Consider the following 13,826-nt stretch of genomic DNA (forward strand, 5'->3'; position numbering starts at 1 on the left):
GCGGTTCCAGGCACTGTGGGTGGAAGAGAAGAAGATGCCAAGGCTGCTTTTTCTTTTTCTTTTTTGCAAATGTTCTTCATACTCTTTCTCTCTCTCTCTCTCCTCCTGAGCACAATGGCTGGATGTCAGTGCTTGCAGCCAGAGCAGAGGTTGAGTCCAGCATTTTAATTTTTCCACACAGGAGCCTTATTTTCAACTGAATAAGGGCTGAGGGCCCAGCAACATGGATTTCATCAGACCAGGTGCCCTCCACATGTTCTGGATTATAGCTTCCATCACTGGCATTTCTGGTCCAGGAATTCAGTAGATTTAGCCTAGGCTAGAGCACAGAATTCTAAAAACACAGGTCCAACTGCAAAGTGGAAAAAATTGAGATAATAGAATCGCAGCATTGTAGAGTTGGAAGGGACCCCAAGGGACATGGAGTCCAATCCCCTGCAGTGTAGGAAAAGCACCTTGGAAAAGCACACGAAGTCAAGAGAGGAAAGTGGGAAAGAGTGTCACTTTCCTCTTCCAGGTTTATGGAAGTGGCAAGAATGGGAAGAGAAATAGCTGCAGCTCTGTGTTCCAGACACACAAAATTCGCAGGTTTCTATGTGAGAAAACACACACACACGTACGTTCTCCATCCAGGCAGGCAAGAAGCATCATCCCCAGATCAAGCACACAGTCCGGCTGGGCAAAAGCACTCAGGAAGAGGGCAGGGCAGGGCTGGGGAGAAGGGGCAGTGCCTGAGGAAGAGCCTCCCCTAAGGCCAGGAGGGCCCACATTCAGGCCTCAGGCTCCCCTTCTCCCCCGGCACAGAGAAAGAAAGACTATGTTTCTCATTCTGTGGGAGGAAGACAGCTCCCTCTGAGCAGAGGCAAGCGGCTGCCAGCACAGAAAGCGCATCCTGCACTGGAGGAGGAGGGGGCTGCCTTGCCAGCCTCATCCGGCTGGCCTCGGCGACGCTTGCTTCATGCACAACTCGAGCCACCTACACGTGCTGGCAGTCGGTCAGCCCCACTGCCTCGTTCCAGCATGGAGCGTCTCCAGGGAGTTTGCCATTTTGCTGCCCTTGAACGGTTAAACCCCCCCCCCACTCCACCTTTTCTCCTGGCACAGCAGCACCAAACCACCAGCCCAATGGGACCCAGCTGCATCCTCCTGCCTTCTGTGTAGGTCTCAGCTGTTTCCCTGCTTTTTTTAAAAAAAGGCCCCTCACATTTCCTGTAAAATCTAGTCTGCCTGTTACAGATATTGGGTCTGTGTCTAGTTAGTATACCCCTTGGAGGCCTGTCCTTTTAATTCCTCGCAAAGCACCATTTACAACAATTTTATTTATTCATTCATTGCATTTATATCCCACCTTTCCCACCAAGGAGCTCAAAATGGTTTGCATAGTTTTCTTCCTGCCTGTTTTATCCTCACAACAGCCCTGCGAGCAGCCAGTTTTGAACACGGAGTGTTCAAGTTACACCGTTCCCCTCTCTAAATCCACTGTCAGTTTCCTTGCATAGATTTCTTGCTTGATTGGTGACTGGCTGAGTGCATGGGGAGGGCAAGCACAGATGAAGATGCCTTCAGCAGATCCCATGGCATTAAAATCAAGCACACTTGATCAGCAGAGGGAGGTGATAGCCCACCATGGTGCAGCCAAATCAGAGGAGACTGCAATTTGCATCATAAAGCAGCTGCTGTCACCAGCCCATCAAACTGAAAAGGCAAGCCCTGAGCTCAACCTCTTTCTCCACGGCAGTTTTGAGTGCTAGGAACAGCCTTCTCCAACTTGATGACCTCCAGATATTGTTGGACTATAGCTCCTACCATTGCTGACCGCTGACTGAGGCTGAAGGGAGTTGCAGTCCATCAACATCTGCAGGGCCACAGGCTCCTGTCTCATGGGCCAGGATAGCTGGTAGACATTTTATCAATGGGCGTCAATGTCTCACAATTAGGAAGTCCTTAGAGATCTCTCTCCAGAGTGCTGGGCTGGAGGGTGCCTCCACACAGAAGCCTGCTGCCAATACCTTTTCCTTCTCACTCCACTTTAATCATAATCTGGGCTGGTGTGGCATCTTTTAGATATTTCTGAGTTTTATGTACAGATATCCAATGTACCCCCATCCACACCAGTGGGAGCTGCATGGCCAAATGCTCCTAAGAACATAAGATGAGCCTGCTGGATCAGGCTAGTGGCCCATTTAGTCCAGCATCTCCTCCTATAACTATTTTGCCAAGCTATGTAAATATATATATATTTGTTCCTATGGTGGAGGGGGGGAGGAACCACCCACATCAATGAGTATGCTTAAAGCAGCCTGTAACACAGGAAATAGCGATATTTTTATTTTTTCTCCATTTTAATGATGGTCCATCTGGCTGTTTTAATTTGAAGGAGCTGGACGATGTCTGTTTTCCTATCTCTGTTGGGCAGACAATATTAATGGGGCCTTAATTATGTGGATTGCTGCTCACAATTTTTGCCATGCAGGGATTCAGCAGCCAAACTCAGGGCCAGCCTTACCATTGGGCTGAGTGCGACAGCTGCCTCAGGTGGCACATCCTGAGTGGCAGTGAGGGCTTGGAAGGCGGAGGTTGTGTGGACCGTATGCACCCTCTTGAACTAACCTGCTGTCCTCACTTGGACGCTGTCCCATCACCAGTGCTGAAATAAGAGTCAAATGCTAGCCCAGTTAGCTTTTGTGTGTGGAATGTGTTTGTGTGTGTGATCTTGCCCTTTGCCTTAAGCAACGAAGTGTGCTTGGCCAATCCTATCCAAGCTCTTCCTTCTCTCCTGCACTAGAAAAATGTATGCACAATTGCATACATCAAAGCTCAGGAAACACAACAACTGAGCATCCTGCTGTTTCCATTTCAAGATGAAAATATTCTCTGGTGAGTGCCTTCTTGGTCAACATGCATGAAATCATAGAACTGTGGAATTGGAAGGGACCCCAAGGGCCATCTAGACTGATCCCCTGCAATGCAGGAATCACAGCTAGAGAATCCTCAGTGACAGAGCATCTGTTTTGCATGCAGAAGGGCCCAAGTTGACCCCTTTGCATCCCCCAGGTAAGGTTAGGAGAAGCATCTGTCTGCAACCCCAGAGAACCAGTGCCAGTCACCGTGAACAGTACTGATTGACCAATGGTCTGATTTGGTAGAAGGCACCTTCTTATGTTCTCCATATATTCATGGGCAATTTGTGTGATTGTTCTTGTTTAGCTCCAGCTTGGACCTGATTGTAAGGAAGAAGGCAGGTATCCAGAGACTGGCTGTGGGCAGACTGAGGTTGTTTAGGGCAATTCCCCATTTGACATTTGACCAGCCTCCTCTGCCCACACATCTCAGCAAGCTGGTGACAATGCACCAAGATTACTGCAGTGAAGGCAATTCAAGCAACACCATTGTTCACTTTAGATTCAACTTTCCTCAGCAGGAACAAGGTTCCTGGGATAAGAAACATGCACAGAATTTGTGGGTTTCTATTGTAGAGGGAGCCGCTTGTCAGGTTACATTTAAAATGTAAGTTGGAAAAAACCCTTCAAAAACACCTCTGACTCTTTGCCATTTCTCTCTCCTGTTTCCAATATGGAATCATATAATAAGTCCACAACTTATGCACATTTAACTTCTGCACATTCAACTTTCTGTATGTGGCAAAATATTTTTTTAAAAAAATTAAAAGGGGGCAGAAAGTGTGTGGAAAGGGAAAAATGGTTCCAGGAAAAATGACTTTGGCAAATCCACTTGCCATTGAACCAAATGGGTTTTGACTATACGCAGTTTTGGCTTCAGACGCAACCACACACACACACACACACACACACCAATATGTAGTGGGTTTACAGTGGTTGAAGGCATTGAAAGCATAGCTGGAAGCAGCATCGGTGAACCCAAGGCTGCAACGTAAGGACCAGTGAGCTAATATGCACAGCATGACTCATGGTGCATTTGATATATCATGATGATGTATAGGCACCAAGGGTGCAGCAAACAGTTCATCCCAATTGATAATTATAGATGAGTAGGATTGGAGGGCGGTGTGTGCGTGCTTTTAATGCAAGCCAATATCACTTCCTTTCATTTGCAAAACTAGCCAGACATGTCTACAATGGGAAAGGCATTGCTCTGTGTGCACAAGTGTGCAAGAGAGGGAAAACTGTTGCTAAGAAACCTGTTGCTAAGTAGTAAGCCCTGTTCCTCTTACCACTAACACTACTCGTCCTCATAAACCAAACCTTTTATCCTAATTTATCTTGCATGCCGCTTATGGGTTTGCAGATTGCGCACAAATTTGCAGAAGAAATAAAGGAGTGCATGGCATATGCATTTTTATGCAAATGGTTTCATATGGACATAAGTCTGAACATTTTTTTTAAACCTGGATGCCACCCAGTCCAAGTGAAGCTTTGTTTCCAGGGTGAGAGGTTTAAGCACGCACTGAAATTTCTGCTTAAGCTTTGCTATGGAAATGAATGAATCAGGACTTGGAAGTTTGGCTGCTCTGGTCCCTTTGGTTGTTATTTTTGCTCTTCTAATAAAAAATAAGGCAAAACAGAGGGATGGAAGAGGAATCTGTTTTAAATGAGAGGGTGGTTGACTTTTTCTCTCTCTTGAAAAGTATAAAGAGCTGAAGAAGGAATCTGGAAGAGTGGCTCCATCTCCCACTTCTTTCAGTTCTATGTTCTTTTCAGGGCTCAGATCAATTCTATGGGAGCAACCTTTTACTCCAGTTCCTTAGAAAAGTACACTTTGTGTGTGTTTTCTTTTTTTGGCGGGGGGAGTGTGTAGATCTTGGGGAGTGAAGTGACCAGCCAGGGTGGCTGCCACAGCAGTCATTAAAAAACCAAGGGCTTAAAAAGGATTCCAGCTATATCCCAAATGCAGAACCGGGATTTAAGTTCAGAATCCAAGTCCCCGCCCTCTTTATACCACTGCTTTCATGTCCCCCATACCATTATCATTCCTTTTCCAGCTGGCTTCCCGTTCCCCAGGAGGAGTGCTCTTGTCATCTTCTTGCTTGAGACAATCTAAGGGAGAAGAACAGAAAACAAAGGGAGGCCTGTAGCAATGATCCGACAGAGTACAATCTTGGATGTAGTCATTATTGTTTATGGTGGGAATGCTAAGTTGTTGCAAGATTTGAGGGATTTAATTTTGACAGATACTAATTTTGACAAATTACTAAAGAAACTATTCTTTGTTGCCCAAAATTAATGTTTTTGATGATGCCAACTTGCCAAAAGAATTGGCTTCATTTATTATCTTGGCATTTGGAACATTAATTGCAAACTCATTGGAAAACAGCCCAAAACCTTACACTGGGCCCTTGGTACCACTCATTCTGGAATCTAGCCAAAATGGAGAAAATGATGCATAATTTGAGATTCTGACAAGGACCAGAAGCTCCAGATACGTTTTATATGATTTGGCATTCCTTTTTACATATACAACAGAGCCATCATTTTCAAGGCAACCCTTGTCACAGGCCTGGACAGATCTGGAATGATAGCTGATAATCAGATAACGCTAATATCCTCTACTTGGACTTATAACCCATGTGTGACTGTACTCATTCTACGTGCCTATTTTATAGTTTGTTTTTCCTCTTTTAATTTCCATCTGTTGTTATAATTGTTCTCTCTATTTTATATATATTATAACATGAAATAAAAAAATCTTCACCCCAAAACAGACTAAAACCAAAAACCCAATACTGGACAGAGTTAAGATCCCTGTTCAAACATGCACTTGCACAACATGCTGAATGGTGACATTTCATATTTGCTCACATCCTGCGGAAAACACTCAGCACTGCTGAGGAGAGAAAGAGACGGAAGCACAACAGGAGAGGGCATTTGCAGAGAGTGGCGCAGCAGGCGGATCTGACTTGTGTTCCTGATCTCAGCATGCATGCACCTCATGCCTAAAACCAAGGGATTTATCTCCTTGGTTTTCAAGTTTACGTGGCCAGCGAGGTTGCTAGGGGGTGACAAAGAGAAGGAGTCTTTCCATTCAATCTAACCACAGAGTTCATCAGGTGCATTACAACAGTCTAGCCGAACTAAGCTAACAGAAGCCTGACGTAAAAGTGAAATTAAAGAGAGAGAGAGAGAATGGCATTCTCAGACGCTATTCAGGCAGCTCCTTCCCAAGGCTATTCATGGGCTGCTCGTGCCTTTGGAGAAAAAGTTGGGCCCAGCAGAAGACTTTGAGGACATTCCAGCAGGCTTTTCTGCTAAGTACTGAGCGGCTGAGTGGAGCTCTCAGAAAGCCAGCTGGGATCTGCACTCAAAGTGGGGCCTGTTGTGAGTGCCAGTCTCCCTTTGCATCACTAGCTTTAACTGGAGCAGGTGATGGAAAGAATCTTCATCTAGAGGAGAGAAAGAAGAAGAAGAAGAAAAGAAAGAGGATCCAAGAGATGACTGAGAGCAAGGAACCACAGTCACCCCAAAATGGCTTCTCTATGGTACTTGGGACATTTGTTCCTGAAATGCAATTCTTCCCATGGCTATGCAAGGCTGGCAAATTCTTCACATTTTCTGTGGCGCAGATTTCCCCCCACCATCCTAATTCTCAGTTCTTTAGTCTAACCACATTGTTTCAAAGCTGCCCTGATGTTTTGCTGTAATGTTAAGCGTAAATTGCTTTGTGAGGTTGCCTATATCTGAAAGGCAATCTCATAAATGTTTGGGGAAATGTTTGGAAGATGCCTACAGAGGCATTTTTTTGGGGGGGGGGTCACCCAGGGGTTCAGATATTGGCACGGTAAACAAAGACTGGCACTGCTCTACAGAGCACGTAATTTAAGCAACGAGATGTTGTAATGGCCACTGGCTTAGGTGAGTTTTTTTTTAAAGCATTAGATAAATCAGTGCACAAATGATTGGTCTATTAAATGAAGAATAGGCTTGATAGTGAAACAGAACCTTCATCACATACAATGGTGGTAAACTAGAATAGATGGGAATAAGCAACAGTGGAATGCTGTTACCTTTAATGTCTTGCTGCGGGCTTTCCAAAAGCATAACAGCTGGAAAGGGGACAGAGCTATGATCTAATTCAGGAGGGTCCTGCTTATGCTCCTGTTCGTCCTGCCTTCTAATCTATTTCACTGCCTGAAGAACTAGCAACAATTTGCCAATGACCGGCAATACTTTGGAAGCAGAAACTTAGGAACTCCACTAAGCAGGTAGTAACACTCACTGTTCCCAGGGTGCAGGAAAATTCTCCCAAGAAGTCATGTTCGTACAGCTGCATGCTTGACTTGTCTTGGTCAAACAAGGCAAATTTCAGCTTCTGAACCTCCTCAAAGCGATAATCTATGACAAACTTCTTGGAGAAGGCTGGATTGAGGTTGTTCACAGCTGTTTCTGTCCTGTCGATCTGCAAATAAAGAATTAGGTTGAACAAGTGAGCCGATCAACAAGTCCTTTAGACAGTGGTACAGCTTTCGTTGAAAAGTAACGGTGAAGACAGGTGGAACATTTTTAGGGTGTTGGGGGTAATCTGAAAGCGCTCTTGCTATGTTCAGTCCAAACGTATATCTTTCCTCTCCATGGCTGAGTTCTGAACACAAAGGCGCAATTCTGCAAGGCTGTAGCAGAAGCAGCCTGTGGACAGCACTGACAGGCAAGAGCCTGAGATGTTGCCACCCTCTACTCTGCAGGGCAGTTTTGCACTAATAAAATAAAATCATTCCAAAAATGTATTGATAAAGGTCATAATAATGATGGTAAAGGTAAAGGTACCCCTGCCCGTACGGGCCAGTCTTGACAGACTCTAGGGTTGTGCGCCCATCTCACTCAAGAGGCCGGGAGCCAGCGCTGTCCACAGACACTTCCGGGTCACGTGGCCAGCGTGACAAGCTGCATCTGGCGAGCCAGCGCAGCACACGGAACGCCGTTTACCTTCCCGCTGGTAAGCGGTCCCTATTTATCTACTTGCACCCGAAGGTGCTTTCGAACTGCTAGGTTGGCAGGCGCTGGGACCGAACGACGGGAGCGCATCCCGCCACGGGGATTCGAACCACCGACCTTTCGATCGGCAAGTCCTAGGCGCTAAGGCTTTAACCCACAGCGCCACCCGCGTCCCTATAATGATGGTAGTATCCATCTATTTACAGCCAATCTGCTGTGTCCAATGTTAGCCATAGTCACAAGGAGACCAATTGAAATTAATGGCCATGATCAACATAGGTCCATTTCTCTGGGTATGACTAACATCAGATGCAATCCCATATCAATTTTACATGTGTTTAACCGTAATACTGCTACATTCTGTTTTCAACCCATTCTGTGATTAAAAAAATAAAAATATGGCACACATATTTAAATATGCATTTTAATACAAAATAATATTTAGTACATATTTTACTCAATATGTTTATGCATCTCTAAACATATTTAATCAGAAAATGTGTATTTTAACGCATATGGTACATTTTTAAGCCCACGTTCTGTATCATAAATTTCATAGAATTGGAACATCCAAAATATTATTATGCTCTCTGATTAGACCAGGAAGTGTGCAATACATCAGTTCACTTAAAAAGGCAGGCGCCAGATATTTAAAATGCAAAATCAAGAGGATTTCCATGGGTAAATTCATGTTGCACAGGGAAGACCTCTCCCCCTACCAACCCACAAAATATCAACCAGCCTCGAAGGGGAAAATGAAAGGCGCACTCCATACAGTTCTGGAGCAACTTCTATGAAGAGGAACTACATGGATTTACACCAGTGCAGGCAACAGAACACTGCCTGAAGTCTGGGACTCCTTATTCGGGGGCCACTCAGTCGTTGTGGCCTATCGACCTAGAACATCGAGCACAAGCAAGACTCGGAGCACAGCAGTGCTGACCTGCTTATGCAGCAGCCCAGACATTATGTTGTGAACTGCCCTGAGATCTACAGATAAAGGGCGGTATAAAAATGTAATATATAATAATAGTGATTACTGTGACTTCCATGTTTGGGGGGGGGGTCCTATTGTTTTACTGCATCGTGCTGCAGTTTTGTAGGTTTTTGGAGCCAGCGTAATGAGCTCACAATTACAAAATTTAGCTCAGAATTCATCAAGATAATTCACTACAGGAGTGGAAGAATCTCAGGCCCATGAGACTGCTTAGGCCACACACACCTGAGCCACAGCCTTCCCTGGCCTTGCTTTGTGGCCTCTGCTGGTGATTTTACTTGGCTGGATGTGTCCTTGATCTGTGATAACTACTCTCACTTGCCTTGATGAAATATGGGGGGGGGGGAGAGCACACCTACTTCTGCCATACCTGCCACTGATGTGTGGCCCCCAGAAAGTTGCCCATGAGGAGAACGTGGCCCTTGAGCTGAAAAAGGCTCCCCAGTTTTGGGGGTGGGTGTGCCAGCACTGCTTTGGGTGCCAATATATGCGTGCTTCAACACAAATCAGTTCTCTTTGCTTCAGTAAAGAGACTGAATTCTTCCGCTCTGTGGGTTTTGTTTGCATGCTCACTTTTAAATTGAACCGATGCAAGAGAAGGAGCAAAGACTCCCTCACACCTCCCACATCTTGCCATGTTGAAATGGCAACATATTTTGCACGGATCAATAGCAGGGCCTCTTTTCCTCCTTCCTAGGGACTGGTACCAATGTAACTTACTCCATCTGCCTCGCTGGCACCCATTCAAACTCGCAAGGCTTATGAGGGGTGAAGGAAGCGGCAGTGAAGTTTTCACTTTCACATAATTGGCTGTGCTCTTTAATGAAATCTGCATTCCTAGAAAAAGCCCAAGTGAGGAGAATGGCAGGTTTTTGGCTCTCTCGGCTGTGCATCCTGTGCCAATGCAGGCCTTCAAGGCATAATGCACGACAGAACCGATGCGGAAGGAGGGAAGGGGAAATCGGAACTTGAGTTTAGACAGCTGCAAGAAGTCTGGGGCAGATGACCGCAGGACTCTGCAGGTGCACATAAAATGGGAGTTGGGAGCCTCAGACATGCAGGCTGAATATGGCCCTGCAGAGCTCTCTATGTGGCCCTCAGGACTCTCTCTAGGGCACATGCCACTTCCCGGTCCTGTTCCAGATCGCCAACAGTACTAGTCAAAATTGGTGTAGAATGCCAGGCCTACAGGACTGAATGTGGCCCTGCAGGGCACACTATCTGGCCCCCAGAACTCTCCCAGGCCACACCCCCATCTGTGGGTGTGGGTGCAGAAACCTGACAGAAAAAACAGTAGCCACACTGAAGCAGAAAGTGAAAGCCCTGCCCACACCCCTCTTCACCGAATTCCCCCTCTCCTTTTTATTCTCCCTTTATCTCACAAAGAATCCAAACAGTCTCCTGAACTACAACTTTAAGATATCTTCACTCCCATAAGCAACATGGGAAGCTCGGAAGCAGTACACCTGCTTTAGGGCTGAAAGGGGGGGGGCAGGTTCAATCTTCAGCATCTCCAGGGGCCAGGGACTGGCTGGACACTGAGGAGTGGTGGCTGGATACAGATGAGTTAGGTACTGGGTGCGGGGAGAAGTGGGATTGGAGACTGACTTAGAAGAAGGAATCAGTGAACTGGGGGAGCCTGTGACAGCCAGGAGATGAGAGTGAGAGGCAAGAGAAGCTGCAGGATCGGAGAGTGAAGAACAGGTGCAGCAGGAGGGAGAGGCAGGTCAAGCTGGTGTAGAGTCACGGGCTTCCACACCTCCTCCTTGTGTCCCCACCTATCTTGCTCCACTGTCTCCCTGGACCAGGAGGACTGAAGTGGGAGGAGCAGAAACAGGTTACACGCAGGTGTAGTTTTCACTTGCTTGTGCACAGCTCAGGTTGGGGAGATACATAAGCGGGGGACGGGGCCTCTCTGCTGGGTTCACTGCCTCATTGGGAGCAGCTGAGAAACACAGGACTGATGGGCATGCCTTATCTTAACTTGTAAGTGTACTTTTGACAATAAAGAGTTAATTCTTCACTCTCGACTTTCCTTGCTTGACAGGGCCATGACACAAGGCAGGGCTGGGAGAGACCCCAAAACTGAGCTAGATGGACCCAATGGCCTGACCCAATATCAGGAAGCTTCTTACATTCCTTTTATGGTTTTTGGTCTGTCCCCACCTCCCCGGCCCATCCCAACAGTAAGTCCAAATTCAGTGGCTACAGAGCATGGGGCTGTTGCTGAGCTCTCCCTTCCCACTGTTGAACATTCCTCTATTTCTGCACACTTTGGTGTTTTCCCAAAGCTAGCTGATACTTTCCTCTTGGGTGGGGATGTTTATGACACTCACTGCCTGCACATTGGAAATAGTGGAAGTGATGAGAATCTCTGAATTATCAACCCATTTCTTTATTTATTCCTCACCTTTCCCCCAGGGAGTGCAAAGTGGCCTACATAGTTCTCCTCTGTCCCATTTAATCCTCATAACAATGTGAGGTAGGTTAGGCTGAGAGTGAATGACTGGCTCAAGTTCACCTGGGAGCTCCATGGCCCAGTAGAGATTTGAACCCTGGTCTCCCAGGTCCAAGTCTAACACTCTAACCACTATACCACCACTGGGGGAGGTTTTGCTCCTAAGTCACAGTGCTTTTTGGTCCAAGAGCACAGCTCTCAATGAGGAACACACCTTCCCAGCGCCTTTCTAATTACAAATTAAGCCTGAATTCCATGCCTTGTTGTTGAATTACATGGAAAAGGAGGAGGGGAAAAGACAGAGCAAAAACTCCGAGGGAAAAAATGACGCAGAAAGGCCCTGTTTCCACACAGCTCCAATTATCCCAAGATAAAGCTCTTTAAAATCACTCAAAATTGCAGGAGTGATTGTATCAAACGTTAAAAGCCACCTGAAGAGAGACAAGTTGTCTTGGGAGAATTCACTGCCAAGTGGCGCACAGCGTGTCCTGCAATGTTTCTCAGATTAAAGGCGCTGCCTTTGGAGCCAAAGCCCAGGGCCCGCACGTGCGCAGGGCCCGGCTCCAGCCCCAACACGCTTTTCTTGGCCACAGGCCCTGGAAAACGCTGACACTTCTGAGGCTCACTCGACCTCAAATGGAGCATTTATGTGCTAATGCCTCCTTAACTCTGAAAGGGGCTTCTGTTAGGGATTATGGAAATCAGGCGGGCGTGAGGTGCCTGCTGTCCTGGCAACACATTCCCGCAAAATTATACTCCTGAGAGAGTAAGTGCAAGCCCTTAAATGCATACCTCGCCTCCCAGAAGAAGAACTCCCCTCCCCTACAATTTCCCTTCTGTACCTATCGGTTTGCCTTCAGCAGCAAACAATGTTGGGACTGTCAGAACAGAAACTCAGAAAGGGGTTTGGGGCAAGGAGGCTGCCCTCTCACCAGACCGCCACTGTCACCTCAGGCGCCCTTCCTCACCTAGAAACCTCCTCACAGGAGTCTCAATTGTGGGCCTTCCTTGCTAAGGAGGTCAGTTGGCCCTATCTTTACCAAGCCTTAGAAGGAATAAAACTAGCAGGGCCGTTTTTAGCAGATGTGGCGCCGGGGTGCAAATTACCCCCAAATTACCACAGATAGTGTTGGGGTGGCCGTAGCTGCACACTGCCAGCCGTGGGGAGGGGGCGCAACTCTCCCCCATGCTGCTGTGAGAGAGCAATCCCCGCAGAGGCTTGGGAGTGAAGTTGCGCCCCTCCCAAGCCTTCTCAGGAGGAAAGCGATCCCCACAGAGGCTTAGGATGGAAGCTGTGCCCCCCCAACCATATGGCTGGCGGACGTGCAGCTTCCCTCCCAAGCCTCTGCGGGGATCGCTCTCCTCCTGAGAAGGCTTGGGAGGGAAGCTTCACGCCCGCCAGCCTTAAAGTTGGCGGGGCACAGCTGGCGGGCGTGCAGGGAAAGGGGAGGCAACTGTCAAAGCCACACAGCTCCCCCACTTGCTGGAACGCCCCTGAGAGGCCGGTGCCCTGGCGTGACGCACCATTGTTGCTGTTGTTTAGTTGTTTAGTCGTGTCCGACTCTTCATGACCCCTTGGACCAGAGCACGCCAGGCACTCCTGTCTTCCACTGCCTCCCGCAGTTTGGTCAAACTCATGTTGGTATCTTCAAGAACACTGTCCAACCATCTCATCCTCTGTCGTCCCCTTATCCTTGTGCCCTCAATCTTTCCCAACATCAGGGTCTTTTCCAGGAAGTCTTCTCTTATCATGAGGTGGTCAAAGTATTGGAGCCTCAGCTTCAGGATCTGTCCTTCCAGTGAGCACTCAGGGCTGATTTCCTTAAGAATGGAGAGGTTTGATCTTCTTGCAGTCCGTGGGACTGTCAAGAGTCTCCTCCAGCACCATAATTCAAAAGCATCAACTCCAGCACCATAATTCAAAAGCACCACTAAGCCCTATGGAAAAGACGGCTCTGAAAACTAGCATGGTTTCGTGGAAGTTTGCTTCCCCTATGAAAGGGTCATTTTCCCCGTCTATTTGTCAGGGCACCTGAGAATTCCTTGAGTGTTTTGGTGGGTGTGGGGTTTTGATCCGACTCCATTGTTGTCAAGTTGCAGAGGATGCAGTGCATGGTTTTACTATGGAACTCACTCTCACATAAGGCAGTGAGGGACACCAATCCAGATGACTTAAAAAGAGGATTAGACCAATTCATGGAGGAGACGGCTATCGATGGCTACTAGCCACGATGGCTGGGCTTTGTGCCTCCGCAGTTGGAGGCAGCAATGATTCTGAATACCAGTTGCTGGAAACCACAGGAGGGGAAAGTTGCTCTTACGCTCAAATCCTACTTGCTGGTTTCCCATTGGTTTGGCCCTTGTGAGAACAGAATGCTGGATTAGATGAGCCCTGTTTGGCCTAATCCAGCAGGCTCTTCTAATGTCTATTTTTCTTCCCAGTAAACATTTATTTCCTATTTGAAAG

At 47.2% G+C, this 13,826-nt stretch overlaps 1 protein-coding gene across 1 annotated transcript in view; it reads right to left on the bottom strand.

The window, feature by feature from the left end:
* The window catches only part of CPNE2 (copine 2), an 80,201-nt gene that overhangs the window by 29,126 nt on the left and 37,249 nt on the right, over positions 1-13,826 (bottom strand). The window contains exons 3-4 of the mRNA XM_083452918.1: positions 7,192-7,371; positions 4,941-5,015 (exon numbers count right to left, since the gene is read on the bottom strand). Of these exons, the coding sequence (XP_083309044.1) occupies positions 4,941-5,015; positions 7,192-7,371 (255 nt within the window). The remainder of the gene's footprint in view (positions 1-4,940; positions 5,016-7,191; positions 7,372-13,826) is intronic.

The sequence above is a fragment of the Podarcis tiliguerta genome (assembly GCF_965153285.1).
Source record: "Podarcis tiliguerta genome assembly, chromosome: 8".
Lineage (NCBI taxonomy): Eukaryota > Metazoa > Chordata > Lepidosauria > Squamata > Lacertidae > Podarcis > Podarcis tiliguerta.